Source organism: Nannobrachium achirus (genome assembly GCF_963921795.1).
Source record: "Nannobrachium achirus genome assembly, chromosome: 11".
In the NCBI taxonomy this organism is placed as follows: Eukaryota; Metazoa; Chordata; class Actinopteri; order Myctophiformes; family Myctophidae; genus Nannobrachium; species Nannobrachium achirus.
The window spans coordinates 62014844-62039153 of NC_137820.1; the positions used below are offsets into that span (position 1 = coordinate 62014844).

The 24310-nt window shown below is 41.3% G+C and overlaps 4 protein-coding genes across 4 annotated transcripts in view; 1 reads left to right on the forward strand and 3 right to left on the reverse strand.

Annotated features, from left to right (window-relative positions):
* Nucleotides 1-1070: 1070 nt before the first annotated feature.
* On the reverse strand, nucleotides 1071-6066 carry dkk3b (dickkopf WNT signaling pathway inhibitor 3b; the record flags this gene model as incomplete). Its single annotated transcript, XM_080737244.1, has 7 exons — nucleotides 1071-1225; nucleotides 2307-2451; nucleotides 2590-2682; nucleotides 5047-5127; nucleotides 5304-5414; nucleotides 5761-5900; nucleotides 6027-6066. The coding sequence occupies 7 exons, from the start codon at nucleotides 6064-6066 to the stop codon at nucleotides 1071-1073; spliced, it is 765 nt and encodes a 254-aa protein (XP_080593370.1).
* A 1512-nt stretch (nucleotides 6067-7578) lies between these two features.
* poglut3 (protein O-glucosyltransferase 3) lies at nucleotides 7579-12845 on the forward strand. The gene is made up of 6 exons (XM_080737493.1): nucleotides 7579-7903; nucleotides 9270-9467; nucleotides 9728-10011; nucleotides 10758-10962; nucleotides 11570-11766; nucleotides 11900-12845. Exons 1-6 carry the CDS (start codon nucleotides 7660-7662, stop codon nucleotides 12341-12343), a joined length of 1572 nt encoding a protein of 523 aa, XP_080593619.1. The 5' UTR covers nucleotides 7579-7659; the 3' UTR covers nucleotides 12344-12845.
* A 3000-nt stretch (nucleotides 12846-15845) lies between these two features.
* Nucleotides 15846-17012, reverse strand: rep15 (RAB15 effector protein; the record flags this gene model as incomplete). The annotated part of the gene is made up of 2 exons (XM_080737245.1): nucleotides 15846-16391; nucleotides 16674-17012. The coding sequence occupies 2 exons, from the start codon at nucleotides 17010-17012 to the stop codon at nucleotides 15846-15848; spliced, it is 885 nt and encodes a 294-aa protein (XP_080593371.1).
* A 4034-nt stretch (nucleotides 17013-21046) lies between these two features.
* The window catches only part of ppfibp2b (PPFIA binding protein 2b), an 87061-nt gene continuing 83797 nt past the window's right edge, over nucleotides 21047-24310 (reverse strand). Inside the window, 2 exon segments of the mRNA XM_080736409.1 lie at nucleotides 21047-22612; nucleotides 23834-24022. Coding sequence (XP_080592535.1) covers nucleotides 22364-22612; nucleotides 23834-24022 — 438 coding nt within the window. The 3' untranslated portion in view covers nucleotides 21047-22363.

Below are 24310 nucleotides of genomic sequence, written 5' to 3' on the forward strand. Positions count from 1 at the left end.
CTCTGAGGGCCAACACCACAAGCTCACAACGTGTCACCACACTGTGCATTGTGAGCTTGTAGATCGTCTATTTTTGATGTAGTGGGAAATACCAGTGGCTCTAAATAGAGTACACAGAGGTGTAATTTCAGAAAGAAATAGCAATACTAGGGGATCTACAAGCTCTCAATGTTTCATCAAGCTAGATGTTGAGAGCTTGTAGATCAACTATTTCCCCAGAATAGGGATGCCACATTGAAAGTGGTTAATAAACTAGAAAGATGCAATTCAGAGAATTTGCAAGTGTGGTTGCCCTGACACGAGGAATCCTCTGGGAAATAGCTGTTCATGCCGATATATGGATATCTCTGTATCTGTCAGTCCTTGTCCCTAGTTGAGCGGTGCTAACCATTCCATCCTTGTCCCTTTTATGCCCATATATGGAGATCCATGATGTTATCAATATTAAGCCCATATATTGGAATGCATATTTGGACATACTGTGTCAGTCTCATGTGGTCTATGACGTCAGACATCTATGATGTCAGTCATCTCTATATTTAAGGAAAGTTACATTTTTCATTTTCCCATTCAAGTCAATGGAGAAACTTAATTCTCAAATAAATTAATATAAATTAAACTATGTAACACGAGTCCCGAAGAAACCGGTCGATTTGACATTTGGCCCAAGTGCATTCCACCAAAACTGTGGGAGGAATAACAATATAGGAATAATAATAAAGTTTATCCGGAAAGATGGATGGATGGAAAGAAAGAATAAAGTCAAGTAATATGGTAAAAAATTATAAAATGCTTATCTAAATTATAATACGTGTCACATGTAGATGGATGGGCATCGATTGCGATGAAATCAGATGAATCTGCTAAAACAATTCAGTTTTTGGGGACAGTATGCATAAAACAACTGAATTTAAGGTTAAATGTGAACACTAGGGCATGTCGATTGCCATCCCCTGATGACACAAATGACACCCCTGATGAGTTTAAACTCCACCATCACCTCCAAAAAGTTATATTTTCTATTGAATTCTTTCACTCCACCGAGCATGTCTTTGATGCCATTGTTGTTCTCACCCATGGGGTTTGCACTGGAGGCCAGGGGCACATGGACAGTGGTCACGGGGTCCCTCTTGGTCCCAGGCCAGCATGTCCATCAGCAGGTTAGGGTGGCTCACACAGGACTCCCCCTGCTCCAGTCGGGGGTTACACACTGGAAATAATAACTCTGCAGAAACAGAGAGAGAGAACACATTTTACTCTGTCATTTAATACCAGTAAGACTCCCTAATCGGGAGATAAGCGACCGTTGGTCGCTTATCTCCATAAATAGGCCAAAAAGTAGTTTGTGCAAAATCGTCCTGATGGTGGCGCTAGATGGGACAGATGCGTTGTGATTACATGACTGTAGAGATACTGTGTACTGGTGTGCATGATTTTAGGGCAAAATCTGTAGGAGCAGGGAAAGACACACCCACAGGCAGATCTTGATAGTGGACCCAGGTCTGTTTATTTAAGCATGGAGGCTCATCCTTCCTGGACTCCCTGGTGTGAAGGGGTGTGTGTGTGTGTGTGTGTGTGTGTGTGTGTGTGTGTGTGTGTGTGTGTGTGTGTGTGTGTGTGTGTGTGTGTGTGTGTGAGAGAGAGAGGACAGTGGCAACATTCCTTGCCACTTGGCAGGTCACACATTATGTTTGAGAGAGAGAGAGAGTGTGTGTGTGTGTGTGTGTGTGTGTGTGTGTGTGTGTGTGTGTGTGTGTGTGTGTGTGTGTGTGTGACACAGAGAGAGCAGCCCCGTTGGGGTGGTCATTTGGTCATTTTTGCACATTTGGTAATTTTTTACACCTGGGGGTCCCCCAGGGACCTGGGGGTCCCCGAAACTCCGGGGGTCCTTGGAGGTTGTAGTTTGGCAGGCAAGGAGTGTGTGTGCAAAATCTGGCATGGATCGGGGCAACGGTTGCAGAGATATGAGCAGGGCAAAAGTGTGACGTGTGACGTGTGACAGAGTGACGGAGGGAGTGACGGAGGGACAGCCGGTGGAGGTTTGGATAGTGTGCATAAAAGATAATGGGAAATTTTGATTTTGGTAGTTCCCTGCAACGCTCTTTTATGTTTTTTGAGATTTTTGAAAAAACAGTCTCCCTGTGAATTCCTATGGGAACAGTACTTAATGGCTTGGCTAAAGTATGCTTTCTTCAGGGAGCTGTATTGCAAAATGGACTATATGACTCACAGTATACAGTGAGTCATATAGTCAATGGGCTGAACACAGACCACACTGGAATGATGCTAAGAGCTACTATCCTCACCTCTTTGGAACGCACAGCAGAGGTCAGCTCTGCAGTCACTCTGGAACTGACAAATAGTTCCTTCAGTTCCTCCGGTGGCATTAACTGTACACTGGCCCCACACACACATGTCCCCTGAGCAGCACTCTTCATCCTTAGTGCAGGGCTGAATGAGGACACACAAACACCCAAAAGCACCGTATTAATGCACTCACAATGAATTGTGTTTTGTAGACACAAAATCTATTTCATGGCCCACTTTGTTAATACCGATTTCAAGTAATATAACATATATAACACTCACCATATCCGCTGGTATGCAGGGAAGACATTTGGATTTCTCAATCTCATATAGGCAGTATCTCATATCACCACAGTCTTCATCAACCATGCACTCCTGGCAAGAGGTATATCAGTGTTATAAAAAGAAAAAGAGCATAGAATTAATAAGATTAGAGAACACATTAAGGCTTTTCAAAGTAAGCTCCACTGAAAAGGAATCATAAAATTAGCATTTCCTCATCTTAGTATATTTAATTTAGTAAACAAACAAAACAAAGTAAACCATATAGTCAGTGTTTGACAAAATGAATAGCTGATACTGTATTTGTTTACAAAAGCAGATTAGCTGAGTACTAAACAGAGTAGATCCTGCCCTAACAGTATATCAAAAATGATCTGACCTCGTCCAGCTTAATAGAGAATATATAGTTTTAATGTAGGACTAGTCTGGCCTGACTTCCTTGTGAAACCCCTTTGAGAAAAAGTGATTTAATATTTGGGATTCAAGCTTCATGTTTTCTTCTGCAGACAGAGGAAACGGCATGGGCCAAAATGAGGTCAACTTTTGAGCGTTTTATCTTTCTGTCCTCCCTCAGGGGAGTCTGTGTGGAAATCAAGCCAAGTCACTGAAACAAGGTTAAAAACTAAAACAAAAGCACGAAAACAATGTCCATTTTGCAGTACAATCACAACATGAGGGCCGTCCTTTAAACCCAGTTCTATTCTATTATATCAAATAATACAAGAAAAGCTCAAGCAGACCACGTACATGGACACACGTACACACACGCACACGCGCGCGCACGCGCACACACACACACACACACACACACACACACACACACACACACACACACACACACACACACACACACATCACCATCCATGCCGGTGCAGTGCATATGTTCACACATGTACTGTATATGTGTGAACATGCACACACACACAAACACATCATCTACAGTGTGCAAAACCTTGTCTAGACACGATTTGGACAGCATTGTTATTACCATTTATTATTATTACACACACACACACACACAATATTATACACACATATATACGCATGCACACAGCCGCACACGTGCGTGCCCCCCCCCCCCCCCCCCCCCCCCCCCACACACACACACACACACACACACACACACACTACACTGACTACAGTGTGAAAAACCTTGTCTAGACATGATTTGGACTGCATGTCTGGCATTGACTGCACAAATCCCCTCCCATACACAATTAAATTCTCAGTATTCATTTAACTCTAAAAGAGTAGAAATGGAAGCCATTTTGGTACATTTTGGCACTCTCATTAAATAAACACTGGGGATTGTCCTGTGCACCGTTCTAATTCACTCTCGACAACTCCCTTTTGTTAAGATCCTTTGTTTTGTAAATGGTAAATGGTGTCTCAAGAAAGAAGTTGGAAAATATTGTGTGCGTGTATCTTCAGTATTTTGCTGTGACAAATGATGATTATTCATCTGATACCAAGAGAGAGACCACTGGGGCAGACAGAGATATACTGCAGACTAAAGCGAGACTAAACACAGTGGACCACAGGTTGTAGTCTGCAATTTTCTTAATAAATCCCATATGGCTACAGCTGCTATTAGTCACACTATAGCCCAGCAGTCACTTATTTTCATTTGTCATAAGAACATCTTCCAACTTTAGTTTAGCACCCAAACTGAAGTGTAATGTCTCCAGAGGTGTTTGTGGGAGAATCCTTTTTCTTTTCTTTTTTTCAAATGAATGGCTTTTTAGTCATTACAGCAGAGTAGATCTTTCCCTGAGTGCCTTGCCAGCTTGCTTGCTTGGCTCGCTGGCATTTTGTTTCCAGCAGCATTCCCTATAAATGTAACCACATTCTGTAAGGTTGCCAGGAAAAGAAAGAAGAAAAACTTTAAAAAAAAAGTATTACCGTATAAACTGCATGATGGTAAAACAGGCAGTAAGGAGGAATAATGACCTAAATGCTTTCTGGTCTCCTGGTGGCTAAAACTATGAAAAGTATATGGTATGTACGCTAGTTAAGGATGACCTAACTCTTTATACAATGTGGTCTGGACAATACGACCACAGTTCATGAAATGATTCTATCGTTTTTGTTTCTACTTGCAAAACTAAGGAATTCTTGGGGTGTGTATATTATGTTTAGAAGATACAGCAATGTGAAATCTGAAATGTATATGGCAGAAGTAGTAATACCTAGAATAGGTCCGCTAATTATTACATTGAAAAACATAATTAAAATATAACCTAACCTAAACACCATATGTTTCTAATACATAAGAAACATATGGTCTGTCTGAAACTGGGGAAGTTAGATGTGGTTTAACAGTGTTGTAAAGAACTGATTGTTCCTTGATCTCTTCAGTCAATGGTCCATAAACAGAACAAACATAATCACATGGAATATAACACAATATCCTTTACAGATGTTCAGAAATAAAATATTTTAAGTATAAAGACTTACATGATGCACACTATTCCATTGGCCACTGATCTCCGTATGGATATGTGAAAGATGAATATCTCCTGTTTTGTTGTCAAATTGCTAGAAGCAAAAGGAAAAACAAACTCATCTCTGAAAGCACCCATGGAACTAATAGAACCAAAAGAATTTCAACCATAAACAGTAGATGTAGAATTGTCTACTTGTTGAAGATGACAGGAAAAGTATTACATTAGATGCATTTCCAGTCTCAATAGAATAGAATACACACTGCCAACCTTGTCAGTTCTGTCTAGGACCTGAACATTTCTGTCTCCATCACTGGTGTGGTTGTGGTAGTTGAGGTCCAGTGAATGTAGAGATGAAGATTTGGCACTCTCTGCAGCTATCTGGTGGTGTAAACCAGGATATCAGAAATTGTTTGGAAAAAGTGATAATAAATGTCATGCAGACAATTAGGACTGTAGAAAATGTAAATGACTGTTAATAAGCCTGGCTCAAAATATAAATAAAATAATATAGGGCAAAGAAGTAGGCTACCAGCAACCTATAATACTGTATACTATAGACATGCTTAAACAGCCAGAAAGTTATCATGAATAAAACAGATGCTGTCTCCCCATGGATTTGATCCTGGCTTAGGAATACTTCCTAAAGGCTGAATGCATTGTGCAACATGAATACAATTAATACGATAAAATGACCTATTCAATCAACTATAAAAGAAAGGCAAACCTGGTCAACTGCCTCCTCCAATATCTGCTGTGTGTCTTCCATCAGCATCTCCACCTCTCGGAACATTTCATTCAGACTGACCGTGCCCCGTTCCAGTGTGTCCTCCAGTGGGTCCGCCAGGGCGCCACCACCAACTGTCACTAACAAACACAAAGACACATAACAATACGAGCCCACTGACAGCATCGTCCACGCAGCAGCAGCGGTGGGAGCAGACATTCTTCCTTGTACAGATGTGGAGTGAAAGGGCAAACTAACTAAAGTACTGTGGATGGAGATGATGGAGGTGTAGCCTGCGTGACGCATGCAGAGGCAGGATGTCTTTTATTTGGAAAGTCTGGTGTGTCAGAGAGAGAGAGAGAGAGAGAGAGAGAGAGAGAGAGAGAGAGAGAGAGAGAGAGAGAGTCAAATGAAAAGGACAAAACATACTAGTCTGTAGGCTATAAAGCTTGTCAAATTGAACATCTGGTTTGTTGAAATTATTGTGTGTATAACTTACTTACACCACAGTCTAACTGCAATACAATTATAAGGAATAAAGCTGCAATAAAAACATTGTTAGCCTAATTTCACTACGCTCAAAAGAACATCATGCAACTTAATGACTGATTAGTGAAAAGAAGAACGATGCGAGGTTTCCTGACTGCGCAGATTATTGAACACTGTGTGCTGGGGAATGATTATTAAACTTACACTTTTACACCGACAGATGGCATCCTTTCCCCATCATTTGACAACAGGAACCCCTCTAAATTAAAATGAGACGCTGCATCTCAAGGGGCAAATCCAGATCACACTTAATCCAGACGAGGGTTGATTGATTGATTGATTGATTGATTGATTGATTGATTGATTGATTGAAGACTTTATTAGAAGTTTGCATAGGAAAAGGTACAGTTTCATGACGGTACAGTTCACTGGTACAAGGTCAACTAAAATGAGATCCTAGAAAAGCACTTAACTTATTTAGCCTACCCATTTTTTTACAAATTTGCTATTTTCAAAAAAATGTAAAAACTTGTGAAATGGGAAATTTCTGTGTAATGAGAGTAGCCTACTTTCTACTTTTGGTAGGCCTACTTTAAGTTATTCCCTATGTTCCTATTCATTTATTTTGTATACCAAATTACCTATACTTTTGTACTTTTACTTTTTGATCTTTAACATTTTGTGACAGTATTTCTACATTGCAATGACTGACTATTGATACTTTTACTTCAGTAAAAAAAATCGTACTTTTCCCACCACTGTAACGGCCATATGGGGCTTTTAAGCCGTGACATCATTTTGTAGGCAGAGGAGAATCTGCCCCCAGAGCATTTTCTGTCCCTCGCTATTTCAAAAAACAACGACTAAAAAATAACGACTAAAGTATAATTCTAACACTTTCCTTTCAACAACAAAGAGAAGAAAAATGTGTAAATAGTAAACATAGTAAAAAGATTAACGGAAACTGGGGGCAGAAATTCTCCTCTGCCTACAAAATGATGTCATACTTAACAGCCCCATAGTATCCAATTCTAAGGAGCTTTATTGGCATGAGAAAACATCCATATAGTATCCATATAGTGTATAATAACCTATCCTACTATTAGATAACAGATAGATCAATGCAAAGAAAGATGTGCCTCTCTGTTGAACTTCCAGTGACTGCAGACGTAGACCGATCAGACCGGAAATATGGAAGACACGACTCGGTCCATGATTGGTTGGATGGACTGTACGTCAACACGACTTGTTCCGTGTGCTGCGCTCACATTTACTTTGCGAACATCATCTTATCTTCGTTCGCTCAACTGTCTTCGACAACATGTCCGCGGAGAAGTTGCAGACATTCATTTACACTGAAAAGTTTGTTTAAATAATAACAACAGACCACTGTAGGAAGTCTTGAGCAGGATGACTTGCAGAAGAGTTGCGAACGTCTTCAAGAAGCGCACCGAGAACTTGGTCTCCAGTAGGTTTATCATCTCGATTGTGTTCATTTGGGCAGCAAACTTCCCGTTCTGTGAGAACACAGAAATCAGCCCAGAAAAGTCTATCATCTGGGGTTCAGGTCTTGACCCCAGCATAGTTTTACCTGTGCGCTTCTTCCTAATTCAGGCTGTCAACGCAAAAGGAGAAAACCTGACATTCTCACCAGGTAAATGAATCAAATGATACATCCTTACTAATGACCAGGAAAAAAATCTGTTGTCTGGCCCTGTTACAGATTTTGTCCAAAAATCATGCAGATCGGTACACAGTATCTCTGTAGCCATTAAACGAAACAGGTATTTCTTACATTGATGCTCCTACATATTATCATGCAAGCACCAGTTAAAGTTACTTTCCATCCCTCATATACTGTGTGCACAGTGCACATCCCATAACCCACACACTGCCCATCATTTCAGAGCTCATATCTTTGAACGAGTAAGGGCTAGTCAAACATATAATTTTCCATCTGTCTGTCTGTCTGTCTGTCTGTCTGTCTGTCTGTCTGAGTGAGTGTCTGTCACAGCGTTTCTCCTCAGTGGCTGGAGCAATTGATCTGAAATCGCATCACCATTAGCATATGAACACACCTGACATAACTGTGAAGCCCGTTTGTCACTTTCACAAATCGTATGCTGTATATTAGCATTTTTATGGTGTATCTACTATCTATTCTGCATCTAGCATGAGGCTTATCTATTCTGCATCTAGCATGAGGCAACATGTTTAACCAGCTCTGTGTGTGTGTGTGTGTGTGTGTGTGTGTGTGTGTGTGTGTGTGTGTGTGTGTGTGTGTGGGGGGGGGGGGGGGTGTCTGGCCCTGTTACAGATGTTGTCCAAAAATCATGCAGATCGGTACACAGTATCTCTGTAGCCATTAAACGAAACGGGTATTTCTTACATTGATGCTCCAACATATTATCATGCAAGCACCAGTTAAAGTTACTTTCCATCCCTCATATACTGTGTGCACAGTGCACATCCCATAACCCACGCACATCATTTAGGAGCTCATATCTTTGAACGGGTAAGGGCTAGTTGTAGTCTATTTTCCCTATACGTTTCATCATAAGGCTAAACATTACATTATCCATCCATCTATCCATTTTCGACCGCTTATGCGGAATCGGGTCGCGGGGGGTAACAGTTCCAACTGAGATTTCCAGAGTTCCCTATCCTGAGCAACTTCATCCCTCCCTGGGGGTATCCCGAGGTGTTCCCAGGCCAGTGTGGAGATGTAATCCTTCCATCTGGTCTTTGGTCTGCCACGGGATCGTCCCAGTAGGACCTTCCTAGATTGGGAGGCATCCGTACTAGATGCCCGAACCACCTAAGCTGACTCCTTAAAGTGCTTTATTTCGTTTCTATGATTATTGTGTGCATAGACACTATTAGACAGTAACTCCAGAAATGTCATACATTTATCTGTGAAATAGTCTACTATGTTCCCCGCCCCCAATATGACAAGCCTGTCTCAGCATATTTGAAGGGATAAATGTAACATCTGCATAAAACACCTTGTTTGTTTGTAGGTAAGGACACTTTTAAAGTGAGGATAACATCCCTGGCCCATAAGGAACACATCCGGATCCATGTTCCTCCACCACTTGACAGAGGAGATGGCTCCTTCCTTGCAAGATATCGACTATATGGCAGTACGATGACGGGGCTGAAGATTGAAATACTTCATCAAAATGTTGCAGTTGCCAAATCACCCTATATCCTTAAAGGTATTTACTTTTCCACATCATTCTTCTACATGTGTTAAGCCAGTGTTTATAAAATCAAATATAGTTGTACGTAACCTATTCTCCTCGACAGTACAAAGGCAGTACAGTCAAGTTCTCCTCGACAGTACGAAGGCAGTACAGTATAAAAGATGAGGTGCAACCAAAGAGTAGATCTTTATGCCCATACATGGTGCCCACACTGTTTCGTAGGAACAGTATTTCTAGTTTTATCTTAATTATCTCCTTTTCTTAACCTTTAGGTCCATTCTACCATGAATACTGTGACTGTCCTGAGCCCGATGTTAACATCTGGGAGAGCATCATGCAATGTCCCGCCCAGGAGCCTCAGATTCTGGAGGACTTGAGTTATTTTCCCATAGTGGATCTGCAGCGACTCCGCCAGGAGCTTCCGTCTAGATTTGCCAACAGAGGAGGTCTCATTCACTATACCATCCTCGATAACCAGGTGTATCGACGCACACTGGGAAAATACACAGACTTCAAGATGTTCTCTGATGAAATGTTGCTCTCCTTAAAAAGGAAGGTAAGATTGTGTGAGTTAGTAGTTGTGTGTGCATGTTTCTTTCAAAGGGATATAAAATTAGAGGACAAAATCTCACATGAATCTGACTCCAAGTCTTAGGAATTCGTTATTGGGTGAGGACACAAGAAGCACAGATGCTTAAAGTGCCTCGCAGATCAGTCTGCTAACCTCAAGTGGATGGGACCGATCTATGGCTGTGTATTTGGAATATTACACAAAGTGTTATATGTAAGATCACAGACATTCTAGGGCTAGTGCCATCCATTAATTGCTGGGTGACACGCTGTATGAAGGTGACAGAGAACTGCATATAATTTCAGTACCAAATTGGGACTATGTTAAACTAAGCGGCCATAAGCAGCAGTCTTAATGATTTGATTTGCAACGAACAACGGTGACTTAAACCTTATACTCTATACCAAGGGCCCTATAGTTGACTGGATTCCCGACATTGCTCTACACTAAATATATTTTTCGATCTAAAGCTTACAAATCTGCTATTTTTGCAGAAACAATAGGAATAGGAAAAGTGGTTAAATCCTGTCTGGAATGTACAGGTGTTCCTCGCCTGTATATTTGCCAAACTATTTTAATGTTCTGTCAGTATTTAGTGATGTTGGCTAGTGTTGTCACCAGCACCAAGCACATCAACTCTTACAACTCTGGCTCAAATTCCCATTTCTATAATAGCCACTTGATGTCTTACTTCCTGTTCATGCGTGAATTGATGTCATTTGATCTTAAAGGTGCGGTTGCCTGATGTGGAGTTTTACATCAATGTTGGAGACTGGCCGTTAGAGACGAGGAAAAAGGATGCTTTTCCAATCATCTCGTGGTGCGGCTCCACAGACACCCGGGACATCATCCTGCCAACCTATGACAGCACTCACTCCACCCTGGAGGCCATGAGAGGCGTGACCAATGACCTGCTGTCTATCCAAGGAAACACAGGTAACTCACATAACCTATAGTAGTAATTTGTGATCTGTGTGGAGGTAATGAAGAATTGTTGTGATATTGTTTCATTTAAACAGACAAATTATTCGAATCTAGCTTTCTCTCCAGAATGTCACTAGTTCAGGGGTCTTCAACGTTTTCAGGCCAAGGACCACTTGGTTCAGAGAGAGATGAAGCAGGGACCCCCACATAACCTTCTCATAAATTTCATATAGTTTCATTGCTTGACAGCACAATCCTCAGTGTATTTTGGTTTGATGTCAATTTGTGTTCTCTGATATTTATTTGAACCGTCAAAACTTGACCTTTCACTCTGTACTTAGTCTACTCTTTTTTCCCCTCTTAATCGAACCTCTTTGCCGAAAATAGCCGATCTACAAGCTCAGCTTGTAGATCTGCTATTTTTGGCTACAGTTAAAGTGGTTATTATAGAAAAGGAGAAAAAAAAGTTTCTATCACAGAAAGATATGGAGGACCCCCTGTTGAACACCGTTGCACTAGTTGTGAATGCATCTTTCTTTATCCATCTGGAGTCGGACAGATTAATTGTTCAGGATAAACGGAATACCTAAAAGTATGACGTTTGATCTGCATCTCCTAGGACCCTCGTGGCCCAATAAAACGGAGCAGGCTTTTTTCCGAGGCAGAGACAGTCGGGAGGAACGTCTTCACCTGGCCTCTCTCTCCAAGCAGAACCCGGAGTTGTTAGATGCAGGAATAACAGGGTGGTTCTTTTTCAAGGACAGAGAGAAAAGTGTTGGGAAAGCATCGCTTGTCGGATTCTTTGATTTCTTCAAGGTAAGAGAAGAATTATTGTTCCATAGTCTGTCCCCATTACTCACCATGGCAAGCTTTGTGTATGTTAAAAATAATAATCATTTTGTTTAATGTCAATTTGTAATAATTTTGATAATTTTGTCCTACTGTTTAGTTCAAGTACCAAGTGAACGTGGATGGAACGGTGGCAGCATATCGATTTCCTTACTTAATGCTGGGAAACAGTCTGGTCCTGAAACAGAACTCCCCGTATTATGAGCACTTCTACACACATCTAAAACCAGGCATCCACTACATCACCGTGGAGAGAGGCTTGTCTGACCTCATTGACAAAATCAAATGGGCCAAAGCGAATGACGCGGAAGCGCGGAAAATTGCAGAAGCAGGCCAGGCAGCTGCCAGAGAACTGCTGCAGCCCAACAGACTGTATTGTTACTACTACAAAGTACTGCAGATGTACGCCGAGCGACAGGCGGGTCAGCCAACAACACATCCAGACATGGAGCTTGTGTCTGAGACGGCTGGCAACGGTGATCAGTGTGAATGTGAGCGTGAAACTGGTAGAGACGAACCCACCATGAAGAAGGATGAACTATGATAGACTGTGTTTGTAAGGTAAAAATCAAACCTCGGTTTGAAGTGGAGCGGTGAATCTGAGTAGCTATACCCTGTGTGTGTGTGTGTGTGTGTGTGTGTGTGTGTGTGTGTGTGTGTGTGTGTGTGCGTGTGCGTGTGTGTGTGTGTTGCGTGCGCGTGTGAGTGAGTGGTGAGTGTGCCTGGCCTGCACAAAACAGCGCCCCTCCTTTAACTAGTGTGTTGTGTGTGGCCACTCAAGGTATTGCCAGGCTACAGACGGACGGACACGGCCAGCCAGCCAGCCACCCACATACCCACGGACATACCTGTTTATTGGGAGCGCTTTCACCGCTCCAAAAATGTGCATATGACATTTAGTTTCTATTCTATAACTATAAATGATGCAGCCCCAGAAATGTCTTCACTTAATGGAGTAGTTCATTACTTATGCCTTGGAGACTTGAGTTCAATCATATTGTTTTTGTTTTAGTTGCATTCCTAAGACAATAATTTCATTACAACAAATTCACACCCATTGATTCCAGATGGGGACCCGAATGCATGTGGGTCCCCATCTGGAATCAATGGGGGTACATTTACTAAAATCCATTTTTTGTCTTAGGAATGCGAAAAATAACAAAAGATATTATTGAACTCAAGTATCCATGACATAAGTAATCAATAGGAAAAAAAGTCATTTTGGGGTTGAACTACTCCTTTAAGGAAGGCTTTGCTCTTTCTGTGTGAAAGTCAAACTCGCTAGGATTTTCTGTTTGATTTGGCGACACCACGTGGTGACTGGTGGTGGTCACATCAAGTGTGTTTAATCAAATCTGTCAATTCCAGGATTCTCTACTATGTTTGTCTTTGTGTCTGTCTGACTGTCCTCAGCCTATCTCATGAACCGTTCATAGCAGGTGTACTGCTGAGGACCCAAGAGAGTGCACTGTGTAAAATGTGAAGTCAGTAAGATTATTAGGGGTTCACCAGAACGGCCCTGTCCTGCTGTGAGCAGGCACACGTATCTCACGGACCGCTCAGTGTTAAGTGTGACGTTTATAGGATAAGCTTCAGCCCTGCCTGAAGCTCATACGCCCAACAAATAAATAAAACATACTGTACATACACATGAGAAAGAGGGGGGTACTTTCAGGGATGAATAATGTCTTCAATGTTATTTAATTGTAACACAGTATTCCTTTGCTTTTATACCTTTTTAAAGCTGCCTTTGGTCAAATTAAAGAATGTGTTTGTATGACCATGTAAAGCACTGTATCTTCTGACAACAGTATTTAATACACTATTCCTTCATTCATTTCACTTCATTGTAGCACTGTTTTTGTCTGACTATACTCAACTAGTTTAGCAGTGAATAATTACTACTAACTTTAAACCAACTATCTTTCTATTAAAAGGCCACTCATGTTTAGCTGAACTTGTTACCATTTCCTGTGTATAAAATTGTGAAAGTTGCATGCATGCTTGAATTTGTATTTTACTATGTAGGATGAGCGACGTTAACTGTAGTAACTCATAATGTTCGACTAATACTCTTGGAAACGGCTTGAACATTCTCAACTGCTGTGCCAGGAACCACTTCCTCCACCTTTAAAAAAGACCGACCCCAATATCCATAAATATATTTTATTCATTTTATATCATCACAACCTGCAAATTGTAAAACCTTTTTACTGCTCTTAGGATACTGTCATGTCACACAATGGGATGTGACATCACAATATTCTGAGTTTTATGGGTCCTCTTGTTTTTTGTTTCCTACATTTTGTTTTTAATTATTATTTCAAAACATAAAAAAAAAACATCCCCAAAAAAACAAAATATTTCATGAATTAAAAGCAAAATTCAATGTTTCTTTCCCCTTCAATGTCATGAAGAAATCTATTATGAATTAGAAAACAAATGTCTAAGAAGTAGAAAATAGCAGATCTACAAGCTTGCGGAGCGAAGCAACGTGTTATTCACTAGTTTGGGTCCCAAGCAAACGTCTAATCTCTTATGAGTCACAGGCTAAAACGTTTGGGAACCACTGCTCTAAAGTTATCAGTAATCATTGCTTCAACTCAGATTCAGATGTTTTCTTGAAGCATAAAGTATGCAAGCCTCCACATAAACCACATAAAATACCTCAGTGGTTTGTGTGTTGTTTTTTTAACATTAATGGCTATATAAGACATTGGCATGAATGGGGATGTGCAAAAAAAGAAGAAAAAAAGCAGTGTCACATGGAAATGACCAACAATACATTGACTGCAGAGTCAATCGTTAAGTATCAGGCTTAAAATACAAATAAAATGCCAATAATCAGACTCTTGCTCCAGTATCATGATATTCAAAAAGTCAGGTACTGTAGGTCAAGGTACTCAGGTATGTGTGTGCGCTTGTGATAAGCATTAAAGTAAACACTTTAACCAGTTGGCACATATTTACTTATTCAATAAGGGATAGAGGGGGATTGATCTAATTTGAGTAACTGTGCCTTTCATGTAGACCAGACAGATTGAACTTGTCAACCCGAGTATATTATATAAGGCCAGCGGCCAGCGGTGTCGCACCAAATTCTGGGCCCTAGGTACAAGGATTCACTCAGACGAAAAAAACGTGAACATTTCTTTGAATATTTTTTAAACCTATGTTTCTATGTCAGTGGTGCTCAAACTTTTTCATGTGAAGTACCCCCAAAATGATATGTATTTGGCCAAGGACCCGCATCTCAAAATATTTAGTTCCAGGGACCCCCCAGAAGCAAAATTTGAGTTACAAATGTTCGCTTAAAAAATACATACAGTATATTCAAAGATTTGCACACATTTTCACAACTTTTCAAAAATAGCAGATCTACAAGCTCGCTGTGAGCTTGTAAGTCTGCTATTTTTCAATAGCTAAAGTATAAAATAATTAAGGCCCCTCCACCTTGGGCCCTGGTAACTCAGTCCCACTTTTCCCCCCCTTGTGACGCCTCTGCCAGTGGGGATTGCCTGAAGTCTGCAATCACATACTCTTATTACACTCCCTGAAAGAACAAACATGTGACATGGAAAGACTTGTGGGACGTTGTTCAAAATATTTGTGTAACTACAGTAATTAATTCTTTGGGTAGCTGCCAAAAATGCAAAAAAGTAAATACCTTCACCTTTTCACCACCATTATTTTCTGCCGGGCACATCAGCAAAGCAAACTAGAGAGTGGATGAATTTCACCACACAATACGTCATCTGAATTTCTAATCACACTGGATAAGACCCACAATCACTGGAGACTTTAAATTCAGCATTTAAAATGTCACACATTTTAACATATATTTATTAACTGTTAAATTCATTGTTTTTTACTCCTCACACTGTTGCCTATTGTTTTGCTGCTATGGATATAGCAGTTACTGTCCCAAGCGTTATGTGCTGTTACTTGCGGTTCTTGACATGCATATAAGTGTCTCCAAGAAAGATTTTTTTCTCTTTTTTTTTTTCAGTATTTGGTTTAAAAATTGCACTACTGGCAATAGAATGTCACACAAACTTGATCAGCAAGGTGAGAGGTTCTCCTTCCTTCTTGGTAAGGATGGACTGCAGCATGCCGGTGGGAGTGTGGAGATACCTCGACCCTTTAAAGAAGTTCTCAATCAGTCCCCGGTCAATTTTGCTGCATTTCCCAATGGCAGCGTGGAAGTTGTTGCTGAGAACACCGTAGATGTTCGCCCCGTCGTTTTTCCTGCCAAAGAACATGAAGAGAGCGTAGCAGTCACTGCCAATGGATGCACAGAAATCCACCATCCTCTCGCACATGGTTCTGTGGCTGGACTCCAGCTGTGCCATGTAGACGCTCTCTGTGCACATCTCTGGGGGAAACTCCTCATCGGCGCCCTCTCTGGTGTCGTTGAGGTGTAGCACCTGGACCGCTATCTGGATCCGGGGGTTCTTGCTGTTCTTCTCCAGGACGGCCCACACCCAGTCCACCCCCAGGAGGACACGTTGCTGAGGAGTCATGGCCGTGCAGTTGAAGATCTCTGTCAGGTTGAGTTTGACACTCTGAGAGATGTAGGTCATGAGGAAGATCTGCAGGAATTAGAAAAACAATACGACTATATTAACCTGTGAACATCTTTGTCAACATCAGGTGAATACGTTTTGCAAACCCTACATTTGTTTTTTATTTAGCCAAATATACAGTGAGGATTTAAATATCTAATAATCTAATGATTCATATACAGTAATTGTGAGGGCAGTAAATACATTATTCTGTCCTCTTTGTGAGTGTAGTAAAGTGTAAGACGTCACGTTTGGAAAGGACTTATGATGCAGTCTTCATAGCACACATAACTGTGTTCTCTACTCTACCTGATCGAGCACCTCGGGGCTGGGGTGGAACTTGTCCTCTGGGTCCTTGAAGCCCAGGTACTCCTGGGTTCTGGAGGATGCGGTGGAGATGCAGTCGCTGAACAGAGGGACCAGTTCATTGGGTTTGGAGAGACTTGGCCGCCACAGTGTGGAGAAGATGCTGGGTTGTGACGGGTCGGCTGGGGCTGGGGCAGAGGAGGAGGGGGTGGGGGTGGAGGAGGTGGAGCTGTTGAAGAGCCTGGAGAATCTGGAAGAGCTGCGTATGGAAGCGTTGAAAGAGGAGAGAAACTTGGGGCGCTGGATGCGTGGAGCAGAGGGCTTGCTCTTGAACAGGCCCATGATGTTGTAGGGACAATGGGGTACAACAGGTCAGATGGTGGTCTCCCTGATACACTGGAGAAATATAAATACAAATATTTATGTATCTCTAAACTGTCAAATTGAATGACACAATAATAATGCAATGCAATATCATCAGAAAAACGTAACGTTAAATTGCCCCCAGAAGTGTTTTAAAGTGAAATACCCCCTTTGCATTTTCAAGAGCTGAATGGAAACATCTGTCATTGTCATGATCACGATTTTACTCGAATCGTGAATCGTGAATTTAAAAGCAAATCAGCAAGCCGTTCACACTCCTATTAACTTTCTGTTGTGGACACATTTTATACAAGTGGAGGCAAATTATCTGACCATTTGATTCAGTCAATATTTAGAAGTTAAAATTAACAACAGCATTTTGTCACTGTCGGGCAGAAACCCAGCATCTCCAAGTTTCAAATGTAACCTTTTTCGTAGTAAAGCCCTGCTTTATCATAGAAGACTGTCGCACTAAACTAGTGAAAATATCAAATCTACAAGCACACAATGCTTGTAGATCTGCTATTTTCACTAGTTTAAATCATTTTTGAAATGATAAATACAAAACGAAAGGCTTTGGACATACAAGGTTTTCAGCCGACAACAACGATTTATAGTAGAACTGAAATGAATTTGAAGTCAATAACATTACTCACCAGAATGGGTCTTGACGTAGAACTGCCCGCTCTCCTGTCCTGTAGTGATGTGAAGCTTAGAGGTTAGTCCACCGAGGAGGTAAACAGCACAACAGCAGCCTCAAATGTCTAACCCAGCTGTGATCATGAGGAGGATCTGGGATCGAGTTCCTAATCGCCAGACTGTCTTAGCGTTGGTGTGGTGTGTTAAGTAGCAAAAAGCTGAGTAAGTCAACATAAAAAAGGACTAATCTTACCAGTTAGTTGGGAGTAGCAGCATCTAGACACGGAAGAGCCTGAAGGGTGTAATGGGCAAACAAACCACAAAACTGTATCTTCTCAAAGCAGGCATAAACAAGGACATGTAGTGTGGGTGATCATGCACTACAACAGTTTGCTGGGTTTTATTTATTTATTTATGGAGATTAAAGTTCACATTTATCCCATATTTTGTATGGTATAATAGTAACAAAATAAAGTCAAGTATATGCATGTAGTGGACAACATCAACATTACTGGATTATTGCATAGGGAAATGACAAAGCATTGAAAATATGCCTTGTGTTGGGCTAATTGTTGTAGAAAAGACAATGCGATCATTTAAACAGTCAGCATTACAGTATGTGCTTTGTCCTACACCAATGTCATTTCTCACTATATTGAGTGATTGATTGATTGATTGATTGATTGATTGATACTACAGTATCTCTATAGTAATTCTCGGTATATGAGGTATAAGTGGTACTGGCTAACAAACATGGCTTGAAGAGGCTTCACACTGTGTTAGGTTGTAGCCTTGAGGTACAGCTATGAGGCAGGTTGCTGTTAGTCTCTGGGTGGGGTTGATTGACAGTCCCATCAGACCAGAGCCGTCTGAGCCCGCCTCCTCTCCTTCTGCAGCTCATCTCTGTCCAGGAGGTACTGGAAGCAAAGCATCATGGGAGTGGGCTAGGGGTTAGAGAGCTTGCATATTAGGGGTGGGCGATATGGTGATAAATATTGTTGAGAGTTGAGACGATAAAATGTCTCCACGATATGCCTTTTCAGAGATATCTTATATATTGTGATACAATGAGGGAGCCTTATAAAAAAAAATCCTGTTGAATTTTTAAGACAGAGATTCATTGCAGAATCCATTTAAACCTGCATTTTGGTCTAAATCAGTAGTTCTCAAACTTTAAAATGTCAAGGTCTCACGTTAACCGCTTGGAAAGATATTGTGATATTGTATTTTTCGATATTGCCCACCCCTATTGCATATATATGGTGAAGTTGTCCTTGGACACAGAGCTGCGATATGTTTTGTTGGATAGGGGTTGTCATGCCAATGCCAAGTGCAACCTCACCACAGAGCAATACATTATTATGTGATTATTTTATTGGCAGTTAGATCACTTAAGAACAGCAGCTCGCCAGCTTTTGATCCCAAGGCAAGTAAAAAGAAATAAAAGCTTGACTTGTTTTATTATATGGAAACTTCACACCAAGAATAAGTCTCTAACCACAAGGCCACTGAGCTGGCAAGGCTACAGCTATACCTATAAAATGACTGCAATGTGAATTAATTAATTTGCACTATTTTACTGTTTAAGTTTAGATCATGTAACTAGTAGTATTACTGTGATCTTACTAGATCTCATATTATTCTGGGTGTAATATTTTAAGTTTAGATCATGTAACTAGTAGTGCTACTGTGATCCTGCTAGATCTCATATTATTCTGTGTGTAATATTTTAAGTTTAGATCATGTAACTATAGTACTACTGTGATCTTGCTAGATCTCATATTATTCTAGGTGTAATATTTTAAGTTTAGATCATGTAACTATAGTACTACTGTGATCTTGCTAGATCTCATATTATTCTGGGTGTAATATTTTAAATTTAGATCATATAACTATAGTACTACTTTGATCTTGCTAGATCTCATATTATTCTGGGTGTAATATTTTAAGTTTAGATCATGTAACTATAGTACTACTGTGATCTTGCTAGATCTCATATTATTCTAGGTGTAATATTATGCACTCACTGTGAGCTTGTTGATGCCTTCAGACAGGGCTCCTATCTTTAAATTGGTACCCTCTGTTATCGCCATCTGTAACAAACACATTCAGTCATGATGTCACTATATTTACCGGTGACAAGAATATTTCATTTGATTACTTATCAAATGAAATTATGACAGATAAAGTGCTCAGATGACAGTTGATAAGATTGATGGCGAAGCAATAACAATAGTGGAATCTGCATTCATCTAATTATGCAAAACAATTGGAATGGATTAGTAATGCACCTGAACAAGGAGCATTGTTTAAATCAGGGGTCTTCAACAGGGGGTCCGGGACCCCTAGGGGGTCCTCAGAGTTACTACAGGGGGTCCGCCAAATCTTTGTGACATTCTTTTAAATGAACAACTTGAACCCTCTCATTCCTATTCTGAGGAGAACTTTAGCCAAAAATAGCACAGCGAGGCGTTGAGAGCTTGTAGATCGGCTATTTTCGGCAAATAGGTTTGGTGTAAAGGTAAAAAAGAGCAGACCAAGTACAGAGTGAAAGGTCAAGTTAACTGAAAACACAAATCCAACATAGACTGATGACAAGTACTGTCACACAAGTCTATCAATCCATCTATGAAATCGATGAAAATCTGTCACACATTTTATACAATATGTTGAGGGGGTCCCTGCTTCATATCTCTCTCAGCTAAGGGGTCCTTGGCCTGAAAACGTTGAAGACCCCTGGTTTGAATAAACGTTAAAAAACTAGCATTGTCAAGAAAACAATTCGGTGCTGCAAGCAGGTGATTGTTGCTAAACTGGATACATATTCTCAATGCTCCTCCAGTGTTACCATAACGTTTGATATCAGCCATCTCTGATAGGCAGCCATCTTGGTGCACATGGGTCAGCTGGAGGGAGGACAGGCCAACTGCCACGACGATGTTGAGATGACGATTAAATAAACAGGTTAGTGGTTGATGGAGGTTATGGTAACATAATGAATTGCATTTTTATAGTGCTTTTCCAAGTGCTCAAAGCGCTTTACAATGGTTCATTCATTGATACATTGGGAAGTGAATGCGGCGAACATTCGACGCTAGCGTCCTCACTTCCCATTCACACACCAATGGTGGCAAGCTTGCACCAACCGACTCATTGGGGGCAATGTGGGGTTCAGTGTCTTGCCCAAGGACACTTCGACATGTTGACAGGAGGAGCCAGGATTTGAACCTCCACGGATCATTGGCCAACCCGCTCTACCTCCTGAGCTACAGCCGCCCTAGCATGCTGATGGCCTATGCCTATAGCATGCCTATTTAGAAGGAAAGAAACAACATTACATGCTTGTTTAGAGATTTTTTTATTAAACAATTTGGATAAATCTGTTTACATTTACATGACCACAAAGAATTGCTTCTTATCCCGAAGCAGTATTTTTACTATAAAAATACTATAACAGTCAAATATGAAAATAGTACAAAAATTGCCAAATGTACTAAAACACAATTTCAGTATCTGTTCAGCTGATTAACTGCATTAATATTAAATATAATCCCTCTATAATATTGTGCAAATATTGCACACGTTCTCATCAATCATCTGACAAAATGGTTTCCTCATTTAAACCATTTAGGAAAAAGTTTTAAATGATTATCCTACACACGCATACACACTAAACAGAATGTACCAGAGGTGTATAAATGTTGACACTGTACTGTAGCTTAATCCACATAATGTAATACAGGAGGTGACGTCACAATGAACAGTTGCAGTCAGGGACATGCTGGGCCCCTGATTCAGACCGGGAAAAAGAGTTGGAGAGGCCCTCATTGCGCACTATAGAGAGAGATCTCTCTCTATAGCGCTGCTGCTACTTTGCCATTTCAGATCATGACAAGTGGGCCAATTACATGAGTTATATTTCGTTGTTGTCGGGTGGAAACCTTGTAAGTCCAAAACCGTTAGTTTTGTATTTATCATTTTAAAAATGATTTAAACTAGTGAAAACAGCCGATCTACAAGCACACAACGCCTCGCATCGCGAGGCGTTGTGTGTTTGCAGATCTGCTGTTTTCACTACTTTTGTGCGACGGCCTTGTATGATAAAGCAGGGCTTTCCTTTGCGAAAAAATTTACAAATTTGAAACTTAGAGATACGAGGTTTCTGCCCGACAGTGACGATTTACTTTGTTGGCCGGGAATGAACCGGCCGTTCGGGAGTTGTCCCGCTTTTCCCAATGGCCAGCACGTCCCTGGTTGCAGTCCAGTTGTGCTCTGGTCTGTCATTTGGAGTTGGATCATGGCACAGCTGAAGGGTGTCGGACATGACAGTGGGTTGGAGAGAGATATTCCACCAGAGGTGAAATAAATATCTTTCTCCCAACATCTTCAAGTACACGAGGCAAGTTAGTCAACACCATTAATCACTTCATGGCAAGGAGGCTATTTCTCTGAAATAACCAGGGTAGCTTATCAACAGACCTTTGATACATCTTTAGATAATCAGGAATGGGGTGAGTTTGAGAGGGGCTGGGGGATTATGGGCTGCAAGCAAAGGAAGCGCGCAATAGTATAAAAGGTGATGGGGTGAGTGGAAGCGTGACTGCGCAGATTCCATTGTGTTGTCATTGTTTTTTGTTTTTTTTTGCCATGTCGTCCATGGCTGTCATCATGGCACGGCCATGGAGATGGATTCACATGTCGTCGAGCCCCACCTGGTCCCTGTTGTTGCGGTCGGGCTCGCGGTCCAGGATGGGGCTCAGGCCCCTGAAGCCTGCGTAGGGCCGCGTCTGGGAGCCGTTCACCACAGACTGACCCGATGACGACTGAGGCGAGGAGGACGAGGAGGAGGAGGACGCCTCCATGGGACAGATGTAATCTGTTGAGTCGTCCGAACGCCTCCTCCTGAGGTGGGTCAGGTTAGAGAAGCCCAACTTCTTTGGCTGCAGTCAGATGAAATGTGGAAAACGATAAAGGATGTTAGAATTAATACAATCACTTCTGACAGTGTAAATACAGGGATTCCACGAAAGCCCTTCCTGTTCTTGCTGCTACACAAAAAACTTTGGATTCGTTGTTAAGTTGAAAAAAGTTACACAGTATGATTTGAACAGTAACTAATCACTATACAATGCAAACGGCACCTGCTTACAATAATATATTTTTGTGGTAAATATCTGTTGTTGTAACGATACATACAGTATAGCTACACGAACATACAGTAAGCATAGTATACAGTATATCGCCGTTGTCGGGTGAAAACCTTGTAAGTCCAAAACCGTTCATTTTGTATTTATCATTTTAAAAATGATCTAAACTAGTGAAAATAGCCGATCTACAAGCACACAACACCTCGCACTGCGAGGCGTTGTGTGCTTGTAGATCTGCTATTTTCACTAGTTCTGTGCGACAGTCTTGTGTGAAGAAGCAGGGTTTTTGCTTTACACAAAAACGTTCAAATTTGAAACTTGGAGATACGAGGTTTCTGCCCGACAGTGACAATATACAGTATTTGCCAGTGGAAAGAAAGTGCCCGTGGTCATGGCTTGCACAGCATGTGAGTCATGTTTCAACGTGGATTAATTTTTTTCTCATGAACAGATGACAGCATACAGAGGGACTCGTGGCTAAAGGCTGCTTGCTGAGTCTTACAGCTGTGAGGAGGAGCAGTGTGTCAGTCCGGTTTTCCTCTGCATTCAGGAGCTTAGAGGCAGATATGCAAGGCTCAGGGCTTACTGAGCTGACACACCAAGGTTCCACCAAGGATTAAGGTGCATTCATTCAGCGATGGAGGAAGTGAGAAAACTGTCGAGTGTTTGCGTGTGTGTATGTGTGAGAGTGTGTGTGCGTGTGTGTGCGTGCGTGCGTGCGTGCGTGCGTGCGTGCGTGCGTGCGTGTGTGTGTGTGTGTGCGTAGTCAGTGCATAGTTCATATGACATGTGGTACTGTATATCATGTTGCCTTACGAATTTCCCTTTCTTCTGCTGAGTCTACCATGACGGTAAATGCTGCATTTGTATGCAACTGCCTTTGGCTGCACATCCAGATCTTGGACAAATAAATAAATTGCAACCTCAAAAGCGTCCGATATAGTTTTAGTAACCCATAATGTGCTTCATGCCGCAATCATGAAGTTGTTTTTATTTATTTCTCTGGCAGCTTACCCTGACTTTAGCAGTGATGTTGAGTGGAGTGTAACCGGCTGCTTCGGTGTATTCCCGCTTCTCCTGCTGGGCCTGGGGTCCCACTAGGCTGCCGAAGTTGGTGGCCAGGTGGCGTCTGAGCAGGGTCTTCTGCGGAGGAATGTTCAGCAGCATGGCCAGCGTGTCCGAGTTGAACCGGGGCTCCAGAATCTACAGGGACAGACACAACGTATCTGTGTAAACCAGGGAGCATTTTACCAAGGGTTCGCTGTTCTTTTATAGATGCTACGAGACTGCAGTCTATATTTACTACAGTGCTGCACTGTAGTAAATGTAGAAATTTACTCAATTACTGTATATCAATTTTGAGGTGCTTTTATAGATAGCTTTATTGTCATTCAACATACAGGTATACATGAAATGCATAAATGAACTGATTTGTTTCACTGGCTCCTAGTTAAAAGAACGTTAAAATACTAAAAACTAAAAACACTAAAA